Source organism: Drosophila mauritiana, chromosome 2L (genome assembly GCF_004382145.1).
Source record: "Drosophila mauritiana strain mau12 chromosome 2L, ASM438214v1, whole genome shotgun sequence".
Classification (NCBI taxonomy): domain Eukaryota; kingdom Metazoa; phylum Arthropoda; class Insecta; order Diptera; family Drosophilidae; genus Drosophila; species Drosophila mauritiana.
In genome coordinates this window covers 10,913,942-10,928,732 of record NC_046667.1, presented here as the reverse complement: position 1 = coordinate 10,928,732, position 14,791 = coordinate 10,913,942, and the positions used below count along the sequence as shown (strand labels likewise).

Here is a 14,791-nt window from a genome sequence, read left to right as displayed (position 1 = left end):
GACTTCATTAATAAACTGAAAACTTTATAAGCATATTTTTATCGTAAAATGAAGTTATATGGTTGAAGGCAAAACTCTTAAAAATACGATAAACTAGTCTCCAAGGCGAAGTCTAGATTGTGGTTTGAGTACTCGCTAAGGAGACCTGATCTGTTCTGAGATTACCCGCTAGGTGTCGCTGTACTACATAGATATTTTTACGATAACATTAAATGATTACTTTATTTAATTTTTAAGGCAACCATTTTTAAAAGCGAAGTATTAGCAGATTAAATGTTACATACGTTTTATTAAATTGTAAAAATTAACAGATGTTTAATGAAAACATTCAAATATCTTATTTAAAAAATTGGGTCAATAAACAGCTGAGGTCCAAAAAATGAGCAACTTCGTTTTCGATTTGCACTTTGGACGTAATAATTTAATTGCTCTGCTATTAAGCCGCAAAAACGGGGACAGACTGCATGGTGACAGTAATTTTTTGCCACATTAGGTGATAATCGTCTGCTTGTTTCCAGTTTTCGCCCCGTTTAAATTGCTTGCTATGTGATGGCACTGCAGTTCTTGAAGCCTCTGGTAAAAAGTGCCGAGTTTTATTTAAGTCAACGCATGACGCTATAAGAATGCCACCTTCGGTTTCTAAATCGACAGTTGTAAATCGTTTTGTTCAACATGAAGATCGTTGCTCTCACCCTCGTTGCGTTTGTGGCCCTTGCCGGTGCCTCCTGCCCGTATGCAGCTCCAGCTCCAGCTTATCCTGCGCCCGCTGCTTCGTCTGGCTATCCGGCTCCACCCTGCCCCACCAACTACCTGTTCAGCTGCCAGCCTAATCTGGCCCCAGCTCCCTGTGCCCAGGAGGCACAGGCCCCAGCCTACGGATCCGCCGGCGCCTACACAGAGCAGGTGCCCCACTACGTGGGAAGTCCCAACAGGGAGCAGGTGCAACAGTTCCACCAGCGCATTGGAATGGCGGCTTTGATGGAGGAACTGCGCGGCTTGGGCCAGGGAATCCAGGGTCAACAGTACTAGTGGCAAAACAATTTCATGTGAAGAATGATTTCAAATTAAAACCGTCTATGTTGTAATTGCACCCTATACTTATTTTTGTTGTTTTGTGCCTCTGCCCTCCGATTCCTTTTAAAAGCCAAATAGAACATGTGTCGTCTGCATTTATATATTATTACTGCAGCCGTCATAAAACGGATTATTGCAAGCCATTTTCCGAGCGATTCACCTCTTGAATTTCCCATTACTAGATGATTCTCAGAGATCGCCTCCGTTGGCTTCTCTCGCGGGCATTTTTGTCAATGGATGCGGCGCGGGTGCCAAAAATATTGTCAGTCGAAATTGCTGTCTTGTGCGGTCGGTCGCATTTTCAGCCGCCTCCGCCGCGAACCGCTTGAATCTGCTCCACATTGCTTGGCCAAAGTGGATCACGCCCTCGGAACATAGAGCCCATCAAGCATATAGATTCCAGCAGGATGGCGTTGCGTTCGTTCAAATCGCTGCCATGTGACGGACTCTAAGTCCCATAGCCCCCCAATTGTGACCCAATTCGATGAGCAATTGCGTCTGCGTGTGTGTGTGTGTGCGGGGCTCTTGGCCATTTAACGATTAGTGGCCATAACGGCAAAGTGTTTGTTTATTTTGTTGTGCGACCGCAGAAACGATTCCAAAAATGATTGCATAATTGACTTTTGAGGGGGGACAAATCGCGCTAGACGCTCAGCATAAATTTCGGCTTGTGTTCCCATACCGTTTGTGATTCCAAAACAATTCGTGAGCCATGAAGAAGCTTCACCTGGGTGCCAAGCACAAGGGCAAGTCCTACAAGCCCTTCAGGAATAAGAATCGTCGGGTGAGTGAAAGTAATAGTTCGGTTAGCCATCCTAATCGTACCCCTTATTTTAATGTGCCCCCGGGCCCGGGCGGAATCCGTATATTTTTATCCACTCGATCGCTCGCAGACTGCTCGCCCAGCTTGTCAGGCTATTCACGACCATTTAAATACACACATGCACGGAGTGAATACAGTGCGTATCGGAATGTAGTGCCAACGCGGCGGATGAGTGATTTCCCCAAGCAAAGGGATGCGAGATTACTCATACGCCTAGTTTTTCTGAGCACGAAACTATGAAGCAAAGCACTTGCATGGTTATAATGCAACAAATGTAATACATTTACATTTATTGTAAGTGATATGTAATTTATAGTAAGAACAGTCGCCTTGATAATAAAGTAATTAGAGTAAAGTGTTTATCTTATAAGAGGCTTGGTTAGTTTTTCACCTGAACTCCTATTTATTTTTTGTTGTTTAATTATAATACTTACTGTATTTCTATGACACCTCGTGCGGTTGTTTTTAAATTTAAATACTCTTAGTTCTCCCACAGACAATTTGGGGGCCAAAGAGGCTATCACACCTCTTACTCATCTTCGAATTCCTCATAGTTGTAAGCATAGTCAATGTTGATACTTTTGCGATACTCAGAAGCCACTAATTTGTTGTTATGCGTTTGCAACTAGACTAAAAGAACTTTGCAAAATTCGCATAAATATCTATTTTAGCATGTTTAAATGGAATACAGTGTCTGTATTATTTTGCATTTTACTTATATACATTGTTGTATACGGATTAACTCGATATATTCTGAGTTATTTTAATTACCAGGACTAAACTTTAAAAATCAAATCATTTTAAATCATAACCACCAAATTACATTACTCTAGATTACCCTAACTATTTATTTTCTAATGCGTCCATTACAATTGGGAATCATTGTTATTTGAGCCTTTTGAAAACGCTGACAGCGATGCAAAGCCAAACGGCAGGTGAGGAGCAATTTGCTGACGCGCGGTCATCGACGATGCCGGAAAAGTGGGAAACATTCGGGCTGACCATGAAAATATTTGCCAAGGGGCTGAGGGGGAAATTGCACTGGAATCCGAAAGCAGAGCGTTGACCCACCCGCAGAAAAAACTATCCCACCAAGCGTTGGAAGTGGGTGGCTGTGGGTGGCGGTGCGGTGCCGATGGCAACCAAAGTTCATTACTAGTTGTTGGGCACTTTGCCCGCTGCAAAGTATGATGGGACTTTTGGGCAATCGGCGAAAGGTAAACAAAGAATCGACCCGAGGTAGCCAAACAACACCCGACCCCCCTTTCCCACTTCAATTCAGCGATTAAAGGGGGATCCCCTTTTGTTTTACATATTGCCTTTTGGAAATGTGTAAACGCAAATTGGGACCATCGCCCGCGACCTTCCCCGTTAACGGTTAAATGGGGAGAGCCGGAGAGAGAGAGTGGAGAAGAATAAATGCCGACGCATGCGTGGAGCAAAAGTGGAGAATTGCTATCTGCGCATGCTCCTCTGCTCTTTTGTTCTCTCCGCCTCCTACTCTCTCGCATCCTGTCACTTTAAGTGAGGAAATGGAAAACGGAATGTTTACGTTATGGGCACAGTGTGATAAGAAAATATATATAAAAAAAAGTCAAAATTAAAGTGGTTTATCGAATGGGTATAGAACACTTTTCTTTTTAATTATAATTTAACGAATACTTCAAAGAGCTAAATAACAAATAGTTTATTTTTACCATTGTTTTTGGTATATATATAAATTTGGAACTAGTACATTTGCCTTTGAAAACATTGATTATTTTTAGTATTGTTGAAATCATAATATTAAAGCAAAATTGAATTTAAACATCTATTAAATGTAAACATTTTTGATACTAAAACTAGTAGACTACTTTGCAAAATTTTTAAAGTGGTTTGGATACAGATGTAAAATAAGAGATCAATTACAGGCAGATTAAATTAAATTTCTTAAATCTTAAATGTCAATGCCACGATTAACTTAAAATAAATGTGTGTGTTTGAGAGACCTGCGACCAACAGCTGTAACCCTTTTCATTTGGAGGTTTTGGCGCTCGCAGACAATTATCGGGGTTGCCAACAGGTGGACCGCCACTACCCCTTTGTCCCCCTTACCCCCTTGAGAAGTGTGGGTGCTATCGATTTTCCAGGCACACCACTGACCGCCGATGACAGCGCGCTCATTTCGATGGAGATTTTGTGGGGGCGGATAGCTCCATGCCTCTCCCATTTCAGCACAAGCAACTCCAGTCGCACAGTGGGACGAGTATGCTACATATGCACTTGAAAACCAATTTTGTTTACATTCACGGGCTGCTACTTCTGATGGTGTGTGTGAGGGAATGTTCACACAAGCATATGTATAAATATATACATATATCCCGAAACGAGTGGAGCATTTACGCACTGGAAGGGAACGAGAAAACTCTACACAGTTTTCCCAGAGCGGAGCGGACTTTTCGCCTTCCAAATACAGAAACGATTCAGTTTGCGTGCGGAGTAGAACCGTTTGAATGTCGGAAAGGCGAATCGAAATCAAAGGATGTGAATCGAATGAAATCCTGTAAAAGATAACCCGCGAATCGGTTGAGGATATAGCCAGGTCAAGGGGTTCGAAATCGGAAGGAGTCGGTTGGTTCTCGGAACAAAGGAAGATTTGAAAAACACACCGCCACGTTCAACGGAAATCAGTTTTCGTGACCTATGTGTACCACCCCCTCTGCCCGAGTTTTCCAGCACATTTCGTGTGCATATACTAGAAAGGAAAAAAAAGTGATGTGAGCAGAGAACCGCGACCCGACGCCACTGACATAAATTCCTATTTTTAACTTCCCTGGGGCCAAAAATCCCCATCGATGCGGAATCAATTTCGATCCGATTCGCCAGTCGTATGCAAATTGTGCTGAAATTAAGGTGACCAAGGGCTGCGGAAATCCTTTCCAGTTAACAATTTAAAGTTATTTCGCCTGTGGCTTCCAAACCGTTTGACAATCGCATCGCCTCTCTCTCTCGCTTGTTCCCTTTTTCTCTCTCGCTGTTGTGCTATCTCTCTCGCACACTTGGTAACGGTGTTTTTATGTCAGTGTCAAAATCGAACACCGTCTGACCCGATGGTTAAAATAGTTAAGCAAAGTATATTGCCAATGTCAGTGTTAATCATACAACAAAGTGCAACAATAAAGCTCTCAAAATCCTGCCAAAAAAAGGAAGTTAAAATAAAAGTGTAATATTCAATAAAAATTTTGTATATGCCTGATTACCCGAATCGTAGCGCTTTTATAGTCTTTTTACAACTCCAAAACCAGTTGGTTTCATAAAGTGTTAAGTGTAGTTGTAACCAACTAAACCAGCCAACTCCAAATTCACCGAAACCGTATATAGTAATAAAAGTTGTCGTGGAATACGGATACGTAATCATTGCCAGCTCAACGCCTTGCCAGCCACCGTCACCATCACGTTCATTTCCACCATCACCAACTTCATCAGCATCGCACCATCTGCTGGTGCTGGTGGTGCTGTTGTCCTCGCACAGGATCGTCGGAAACATCGCCAAAATATCTTCGTTCGAGGAAGACTACCGGGCTGACAGGCCCATGGTGCAGCGCGCCTCTTCCTCGGATGCACCCTCCGTTCAGGGTGGCCAACATCGAGAGTCTCGATTTGGCCTTGGATACCCCTCCTACCAGAGTGGATACAACAAACTATTCACACAGGTGCTACAAACAATCAAACATCCAGGGGGTGGACCATAATCCATGTTCTTTAATGCGATTTTCAATTAAATGTCAGGGTATTTGTAATCTTATCTATTCTAAAACATTCAATTTAAAGTCTGATTTGAAAATACCTCTTACTTAAAAAACAATACAAAACAATACAAACATTACTCAGCCTTCTCGGGGGCGATTATATTTGCCATGCACTTGCCACCAACTGTTGCTTTATGTGCGGCAAGAAGAAATATTGAAAACTATACACATTTTACTGCATTGTTTGGATATTTGAGTTGGGCTGGGATTTTGGCAGCGATCCAATTAAATTTGTAATGATTTTCAGATGGCCGGTCCAATTCATTTGTCTTTAATTCGGCACTTTTAAGGCAGATTAAAGTCTATTCTGATCCCATTTATTTTGAAAATTTCCAGGGTTCTGCCGACTCGAACTACTCACAACCGTCATCCGATCTGTCGCTAGACGAGGAAAAGGAATCGCTTCGGCGAGAAAAGGAACGTCAGGCCTTAAGCCAGTTGGATAAAGCGAGGGTAAGTGTGTTGGCCATAAAAAAATAGAAATCCAAACCCTGTAATACCCTGTAATTTCAGAGCAAACCAGTGGCGTTCGCTGTGCGAACCAACGTAGCATACGATGGCGCCATCGACGACGATTCGCCGGTGCAGGGCGGAGCAGTTTCGTTCGAGATCCGGGAGTTCCTGCACATCAAAGAGAAGTACGACAATAACTGGTGGATCGGCCGGCTGGTCAAGGAGGGCTGTGACGTGGGCTTCATACCCAGCCCCGCTAAGCTAGACAACATTCGCATGCAGGTTGGATATGATAGAACCAATCCATACATCCTCCAAGTGTGATCTATAATGACTTCTGTATCGTAGAACCAAACCAGACCCTCAAGACTGTATGGCACAAAGGGCTCGTCGAGCGGGAATCTTGGTGCGGGCGGACAAGCAGGTGCGGAGCCATCTCGAGGTAGCACACCCCCCACACCTGGTATGACACACATTTCATTCTCCTGATTTCTTTTGGGCGAGGTTTTATTTCGTATCTGTTCAATTCTGTGAATCGAATTAATTTCAATCTATATATATTTTTCGCTGTCTTCTATGTAATGTGTTTACTTTTGTAAATCGCCAAAAGAGGTACTCCCTTCGAGGAGCCCAATATGATTATGAGCATCCATAGGTCCGACAGACGGATGCCGAGCCCGACTCGAGCTCATCGATGTTTATTGTAATTGGACGCGTGTTTTATGATTTTCATTTCAAAGCGAACCAAATCAGATTCCAGACCATATCAAAAAAAAAAAGAAGAAAATGTGGGCCAAGCTAAATTCCCGTAATTTTGTACTTTTGTGTTTGATCTAATTATATATCATGTGACATTCATATAAACCGAGTGCAAGTTAATGCTTATATCAACGACTTCACCCGGCAATCCGATGCAAATCCGTCCCTAGTTATGCAAACGGCCCATGTATCGGCCTAGAGCTAGCCCTATATCCCAGCATGAAAGCCGAATCCTCCAGCAGATCGGCCTAGACTGCTTGATATTCCCGTTTTAGCCCCAAATTCACCACTGTAAACACACAAAAGTACACACCTTACCAGCTTCAATAGCCACGATTTTCTCCGTCCTAGTTTGTCTAAATCAAAGCTCCTCGTTCATGGTCTGCTTGTAAACTAACCAATTAGCCAATGTGAACACTATTAAATGCACTCAAACTCTCTTTTATCTAACACAAAACGGTTGACAACACTAACCAAATGAACAACCACAACGCGACCCAAGATCCCTACAGTACAACACCGCGCAAGAAAAACAAAGGTTTGTCCACGTCTCTCATCAGAATCTCAGAAATCCATTTCAATCGCTAAAATATCGCTAGCTCTTTTGGGGAGTTTCAGGATTTTTAAAAACAAAACAAATCTACTCAAGACATTGAACTAGATGAATGTTTTCCGGAAAGAAAGTTTTTAAAAAGTTAGCTACTCAGCTGTAGTTGATAAAGCTTGATACATTCTCAAATTAACTTTACAATTTTATGAGAACAGATCTAATCAGTTATTATATTTCAACTTTTTAACTGAATATTTTCAATTTTCGTAAGTAAAATATTCTATAAACTGAATCAATCAGACAAACTCATTCCCAAATTCGTATCATCTGTCCGTAAAACCCAGATTCTTGTCGCAAATAATGGCTATATGTCCTGTATGTCCTGCAAACTAAAGCCCGTACTTAGTTATAGAAATCTGTGTAAATTGCAAGCAAACAGAACACTTCATATTCGAGTAGAAATAAGTTAGATAGTTATAGAAAGAAACCTCACCCTCGAGTTGGCATTTTAAACAGCATTAAATGGTGCGTAGACCGGTTTAAAAGAAAAAAACAAAAAAAAACGAGATGAAAATTCAAATCAACCTGATATTGCGAACCTGCCGTAGACCGACACAATTGCCCAGCACAAAACACGAGCACACCGAAATCCACGGATCCGATCAATTCGAAAACACTGTATATACTAACTAACCCACAAGTGTCTTACGTATTTACGATAATATCTAAAATTGGCCTAGCAATTCGTACTGATCGATCGCACTGGCTCGTACCAATCATAAGCTCGCTCATCCTTTGCCATTATTTCGTCCTGTTTGCCATGATACTAACGCTCAGGTGACGAATCAGATTCCATGGGACCAGGACGACACGGCAAGACACCGGCGGCGGCGGCCAACAAGGAGAAGCGAAAGCCGTTCTTCAAGAAACAGGAGACGGCCAGTCCCTACGACGTGGTGCCCTCGATGCGTCCCGTTGTCCTGGTGGGGCCCAGTTTGAAGGGCTACGAGGTGACCGACATGATGCAGAAGGCCCTCTTCGACTTCCTCAAGCACCGCTTCGAGGGCCGCATCATCATCACCCGGGTGATGGCCGACATCTCGCTGGCCAAGCGCTCCATCATGAACAATCCCTCGAAGCGGGCCATCATGGAGCGATCCTCCAGCCGGAGCGATTGCCTCGGCAAGGTGCAGGAGGAGATCGAGCGCATCTTCGAGCTGGCCCGCTCGCTCCAGCTGGTCGTGCTCGATTGTGATACAATCAATCATCCGTCACAACTAGCGAAAACTTCATTAGCGCCAACAATAGTGTACTTAAAGATTAGTAGTAGTAAGGTGAGCTATACAATTGCTACTCTTTATTATCAGTTTACTTATCAATATATTGTTGTTGCAGGTTTTACAGCGTTTGATCAAATCACGTGGCAAGTCGCAGGCGAAAAACCTCTCCGTTCAAATGGTTGCCGCCGAGAAGCTAGCCCAATGTCCACCGGATATGTTCGATGTAATCCTAGACGAGAATCAGCTGGAAGACGCCTGCGAGCACATTGCCGAGTACTTGGAGGTGGGTTTAAGTCAATCGAGATTTTAAATATTACGTATACGCACATTAGGATTTTTAATTTATCAAGAATATATCTAAACTAATCTATGATATCTTGCAGACGTACTGGAAGGCCACCCACCCGGACATTCGAGCAGTGCCGCCCATCGCCCGCCCTCTGCCGCAGGAGGCCTCGCCCTCCGCAGATCCTGCACGTCTGGGACCGACGCCTCCAGGTAAAGGAACACCTGCCCGCTCGATCGGGCTCATCTACGGTCGCATTGCCATTTTCACACGCGCGATTCCACCAAAGTCCTCGCCCATGCCCAAGCAGCTGCGAAATTTCAATCAAACCAATATCAATATCAATATCGATATCGAAATCAGAGTCACCCATTATTGCCTCTCACCTACCCAATTCAAACGAAATCGATCCGACGACCCATTAAGAATACATATCAGCATGTGTGTACATAGCGATGGATATGTTATGTATGCACATCAGATCAGCAGTAAAACAATTTTCATTTGCTTCTCAACATACTCAACACACTTATACAAAATACAATTCTAAAATTTGTCTTTTTCAAATTCAAATTCCCATGACTGTACCAAATAAAACCAATCGATTCTCCTTCTGGCTCTCTCTCCCCCGATTTCCAACGCGTGGTGGTGGGCACCGTGTGATGAGCAGTAGATGGCGAGGAGTTTGTCGATGAGCAGGATCCCAGGATGGGCATGTCCGGCGGAGAGCGCGAGGGAAGTCGGGAGCGAGACCGCGATAGCAGGGAGAGGGAGAGGGAGCGCGAACGGGAGCGGGATTACTGGGATCGGGAGTTCAACAGAGATCGCAGCTCCAAGGATCGCGAAAGGGACCTCGAGTGGGAGCGGGAACGGGCTCGCGAGTGGGAGAGAGAGCGGGAACGAGATTGGGATAGGGAGTTCGATTGGGACCAAGGTAAATTTCGTTAATACTGTTTCTTTTCGTTTCATTTCCTTTTGTACCGATAATATATACGTAAACTCATTAAGTATCACTTGCCCCCAGAAATCGAGTTAAAGATAAATAGCATTTGATGATACTGAAAGTTTAGCTAGAACCACCTCGTCCCAAGTTAGCAGTCCAGTTGAAGTTGTAGCCCATTGTAACTCTCTTGCGTTTTTGTACATAGACCGAGGTGAAAAGCAGCTTCGGCACCGGCTCACATCTCCACCCATCTCGATTGTATGTAGCTGCAGCTCATGGCATTTACTTAGAACTTTCCCGCTTTCTAGACACATTTTGTACATATAGCTCAGAAACAACATCACTGGTATCCTCAACTTTTCGTTTATTTTCTATCGTTTCTATTTTGTGACCACACTTTACAGCATTCACAGCACGTGACATACCCGGTCCCTTTACAACAATGCTATAGATCAAAACGAGTTCAAATCCAAATCAAGCACCACGACCAACACAACTGCGACATCAACAGTACAAAATGCCAAAGACAATTGAACCCGAATTGAAATTGAAATTGAAATTAAAAACCAAAAGCAAAAACCAAATCAACTGGAACTAGCAAAACTAGCACCCACCGACCGACATCTCCGACGATCTCCACCAGTACAACTCTTTGCCAAGTCAAGACATCCACGAAATCCATGTGAAGAGGTGTGCGCACACCCTCGAGATTAAACCACCCCCGATTGCCCACTAATGTTAGCCGACTAAGACTATCTTTCTGCCGTTTGAGTTCTACTAACCGATTAAAACCGAACTGCACGAACTGCAATCGTAGTGGCAAGCCTTCTCAAGCATCCGTGTCATCAATCAATCAAGTCTAGCTAATCGATCTCACCCATTCGAATATTTGTTATTCCAATCGTGCGTTTTATCGACTGATCTCTGTACTTGTTTTTAGTTACACCGGGCGTTGTGCGCCTGTAAACTGCCGCAATCCGCGCCAACCCCTTCTACTCGATTTCTCACATTCTTCCGGGTGTTTTCCTAGATCAGCTCAACTCAACCCAAATCAGCTCAGTTATAATATATACTATATATATGTACATGTATTCCGTTGTTGTCGAACCTTATGTTTTCACCATTTCAAGTTGCAAAACCAAATCACCTAATCGTTTAGATCTGGTTTAGTGAGTACCGAAACCCCCACGATGTGTTTGCGTTACATTATTTTTTGAGCGATTTTACCCACTCCATTTTAGTTAAAGTTATACTCGTAACTGTCCTCCCGAAATTATCCTCGTTTCCCTAAATGTACCATGCATAACTGACGCTAGGTTTCGATCATCTGCTGTTTTTTTTTTGTTCCTATTTTCAGCGAATTTTAATATTATTTGTTACTACTTTGAAGGTTTAACCAAATGTCTTATTTATTATACTAACATCTTAAAGTTACAAGTTTATTAACCAAAGAATAGCCAAACAAATGAGCATTTGTTTATTAGATGCTCACATGTTTATTACATAGAAAAGATACCAGGTAGTAAGCCACATACATAGTTCTTTAAATAATGTACTTCCTTTAAATTAAATTATATTTTCCAAATAAATACTTGGTAATTATACCATTGTCCCAAGTATAGAGTAAAAACGATTCTAAAACAAAACGTATTTAATATACCAATCTTATAAAGCTCTCATCGGTTCCTATATGACTAGATTCCTTTGTAAATTTAATCAGTTTGAGGCATCTCCATTAGTTAGAGACCGCACTGAACACCAAATCCAAATGACCAATCTCCGGTAATGGAGATCTAAGGCCTGAAACCAACTTTTCGCCTATTGACCCTTTTTTGAATGCTTTAGTTCTGGTTCTGTTTTCCGTTTTTCGTTACCCTTAAATGCACTTGTGTGACAACAATTTCACTAACATATTGCCGTGTTGGGCGTTTTGCAGGAGGAACCTCTTACCAGCACAGCCGCCGACAACCGACCTCGGTACGCCACCAGGAGCGCGGCGGTGGAGTGGGCGCAGGCGGCGGAGGTGGAGGCGTCGGCGGTGGCTACGAGCGGGACCGCGAACGGGAGCGGTACGAAAGGCGCGAGCGGGACCTCATGCACTACGATCTCAATAGCGACGAGCTGCTGGACGAGCGCAACTTTGAGTATCCGGCGATGAGGAGCGGTCCCAGCGGCGCCTCCCACCACGGCCATCTGTCCAGGGGCGGACGCCTGCTAGAGGATCCGGACTTTGAGCGCGAGGAGGCCCAGATGCGGATGAGCAGCTCACGCTACGGACCCTCGACCAGGATCGACGACCCACGGGATCTGCCGCGTGGCGCCACCGTTGTCGATCGCGATGAATACAGTCCGCACAGAGGTGGTGGGAGTAGTAGGAGAATGCTTAATGCCATGTAGGAATCGTGGATATAGGGGTGGGATCAGATCGATGCGAGAGTGCCAGGTTTGATGGAAGCACGCGACAATAGTTTTGATCTTGACATGATACACCACCAGCCTCAGTCTCAGTCTCAATCTCAATCTCAGTCACAATCACAGTCCAGATCCAGGTCCAGACCTTTAGGTCTGCCGCGCCAGTCCTCCCTGCCCAGCAATAGAGCACCCGTGTCCTATTTGCCACGTCAGTCCTCCCTGGGCACACACTGGCTGTCCTCCTCCTCGCAGAGCAACCTGGATCAAGGGCCCCAATCTCGCCGAGAGCTTTATCCACTGCTGCATCAGCCGCAGTCCTATTCCCAGCCTCGATCCCAGTACACCAGCCACTCGTATACAGCCGCACCACAGCACACCAGTCAGTCGCGTTCCCAGTCCCAGTCGCACTCCCAGTCCCACTCTCAGTATCGCTACTCCGTGCAGGATACATCGTTTGCCCACCCACCAAGATCCCTGCGCGAGGAATTCCTCAGTCCCACCATGAGCAAGGTCGAAGCTGTCACCCATGCCATTCGCAACAAGATCATCGTGGAGGAGGACGAAGAGGATATCCTGAGCACGGATCGGTTCTATTAAAGAGATTTCAGTCGCCACCCCGCGGGAAAGCAAGTGCAGCAGTGCCAAAACACACGACACATTTGTAAATGTTCCATTCGATGATCAGATCAATTTGGTAGATACAGCAACAAAGTTACAAACACACACAAACAGGAACACACACACACACACACAAAGTAGCTGGTTAAAGTTAAAGTGAGCGTTAAAGTGGCGGTTAAAGCAAACGTTAAAGCAAACCAAAGGAAGCAGCCCAATGCCAAGTGGGGCCTTATGTGTCTTAAATGCTATAGCTAAGTGTAATCAGATTTTATTTGAGTAATGTGAATTTAAATTAAATGGTCTAAGCCTAAGATTTAAGCTAGTCGACAGTGGAAAATTAAAAGTTAAAGAAAGGGAGTCCGAAACCAGCCAACAGGATTTGTTGGTCCCCCAATGGGTCTCGTATTTGTTATGCAATCGATTGACTAAGTACATGAATAAGTGTCAGCTTTAATAATTTAGTGAACGTGTCTTAATCTAAGTCGAGCCACACAAACACACCCCACACACTCGACACACACACTTATACACTCTCAATTGACTGTGAACCGATTGAAATCTCTTTAATCTCAAACCGATACCTATTTCTCGCATCCAGCGCTTTTCCTCCTCTACACAGAAAAATGTACACCTACAGTGCGTTTCAAAGCCATATGGTCATGAGTTCAAATAAATTGATATATCCATAATGTATTTATTCTATAATTTTTAAAGCTTAAGCTTGAAGTTTTTAACTGAATATTTCTTAATTGATTCTAGCCATTAAATGCGACCGTACATCCAATACTATTCTTTTATAAGTTGTTCAACACTTGTAGTATAGATCTTGAATGAAACGCATTGTACACAATTTCAACTTCCAACAGCAATACTTTCGACCTAGATACCTTGCCACACCATATCATGCCACACACCTGCCAAAGCGCACAGTTCGCGATCTCAGTTCAAAACTCAAGTTGAACTAGTCGCGAACGAGCCTGCAACCTGGATAAGGATCGACAATGGATCCAGGTTTAGGTATAGCGATTTAAACTACCAGTGCCTTATAAACCATCAAATCGAGTTACACGACAGCACTCCACCCCAGATATTCTGCATTTCCGCCGCCCCATTAGATCATTATTGACCACCACCAATCGCTAAAGTCGAATGCGTCAAAATTATTGTTCCAGTTTTGAATTGTACACGTAATGTTGAGACGATAGTCGTTGATCTGGCCCATTCCGAGCGAGCACTCCTTTTACAATTCCAACCACCATGCTAAATTTGTCGATCATTAGTTGTCGAACTGAGCTAGCGCCCAACAATGATGAACCGCACTGCATTCAAATCGATCGCCACCTCGAGTAAGAGTCGATGTTTAGCTAGTTTTGATCTGTAAGCACACCCACAGAACCCATCCTACTGTCCACAGACTATACAGCTGAATCCTGGAACAGGGGGTCAGAGTTTAGTGACAGGTCGGGCCATTTGCCCGAAGCAAAAATCTAGTACTTTTTTATATAAGAGATACAAGGTGATATAACTAATTTTCAGAAAGCAAATTTGAACAGCGCACGACAAATACAGATACCTAATTGAAATTGTTAGCCACATTCAGGAGAGGGAGGGCTTAAGAGGTCAGTTGGGAGAGCACCTCCCATCCCTTAGAGAATTTGGATGGGGTTGGCCAAGGCACTGGAGGCGCTTTAACGAGGAACAAATTGAAATTTAAATATATAGCGGAAAGCAGCAAACGATACACAAGCACTTCTTGTAAAAAGTGGCAAAGCAAAATGATCTATGTATTAGCTAAACCTAAATGA

The 14,791-nt window shown here is 43.7% G+C and overlaps 2 protein-coding genes across 9 annotated transcripts; both read left to right on the top strand.

Annotated features, from left to right (window-relative positions):
* The first annotated feature begins 638 nt into the window (after positions 1–638).
* LOC117135878 (vitelline membrane protein Vm32E) lies at positions 639–1,097 on the top strand. The gene has a single exon (XM_033296426.1). The coding sequence runs from the start codon at positions 673–675 to the stop codon at positions 1,027–1,029; it is 357 nt and encodes a 118-aa protein (XP_033152317.1). The 5' UTR covers positions 639–672; the 3' UTR covers positions 1,030–1,097.
* Positions 1,098–1,447: 350 nt separating this feature from the next.
* LOC117135834 (voltage-dependent L-type calcium channel subunit beta-3) lies at positions 1,448–13,922 on the top strand. Of its 8 annotated transcripts, XM_033296391.1 has the most exons (11): positions 1,448–1,858; positions 5,317–5,589; positions 6,022–6,138; positions 6,199–6,420; positions 6,487–6,562; positions 8,285–8,781; positions 8,843–9,010; positions 9,111–9,225; positions 9,684–9,947; positions 11,893–12,349; positions 12,506–13,922. In XM_033296391.1, exons 1-11 carry the CDS (start codon positions 1,787–1,789, stop codon positions 12,963–12,965), a joined length of 2,721 nt encoding a protein of 906 aa, XP_033152282.1. In that variant the 5' UTR covers positions 1,448–1,786; the 3' UTR covers positions 12,966–13,922. The 8 variants fall into 8 exon arrangements, 7 of the variants coding, with proteins under 7 accessions (XP_033152282.1, XP_033152270.1, XP_033152292.1 ...); XM_033296379.1 differs by lacking the exon at positions 1,448–1,858 and adding an exon at positions 7,400–7,435 and having other exon boundaries at positions 5,199–5,589; positions 6,487–6,601; positions 11,893–12,533; XM_033296401.1 differs by lacking the exon at positions 1,448–1,858 and having other exon boundaries at positions 5,379–5,589; positions 6,487–6,601.
* Positions 13,923–14,791: the final 869 nt, after the last annotated feature.

Excerpts from the sequence above, each read along its gene's own strand:
- LOC117135878 (XM_033296426.1), top strand. The coding sequence starts at position 673 with ATGAAGATCGTTGCTCTCACCCTCGTTGCGTTTGTGGCCCTTGCCGGT.
- LOC117135834 (XM_033296391.1), top strand. The coding sequence starts at position 1,787 with ATGAAGAAGCTTCACCTGGGTGCCAAGCACAAGGGCAAGTCCTACAAG. Across the intron at positions 6,563-8,284 it reads TGGTGCGGGCGGACAAGCAG|GTGACGAATCAGATTCCATG; the intron begins GTGCGGAGCCAT and ends ACTAACGCTCAG. Across the intron at positions 12,350-12,505 it reads AGGAGAATGCTTAATGCCAT|GTCCAGACCTTTAGGTCTGC; the intron begins GTAGGAATCGTG and ends GTCCAGATCCAG.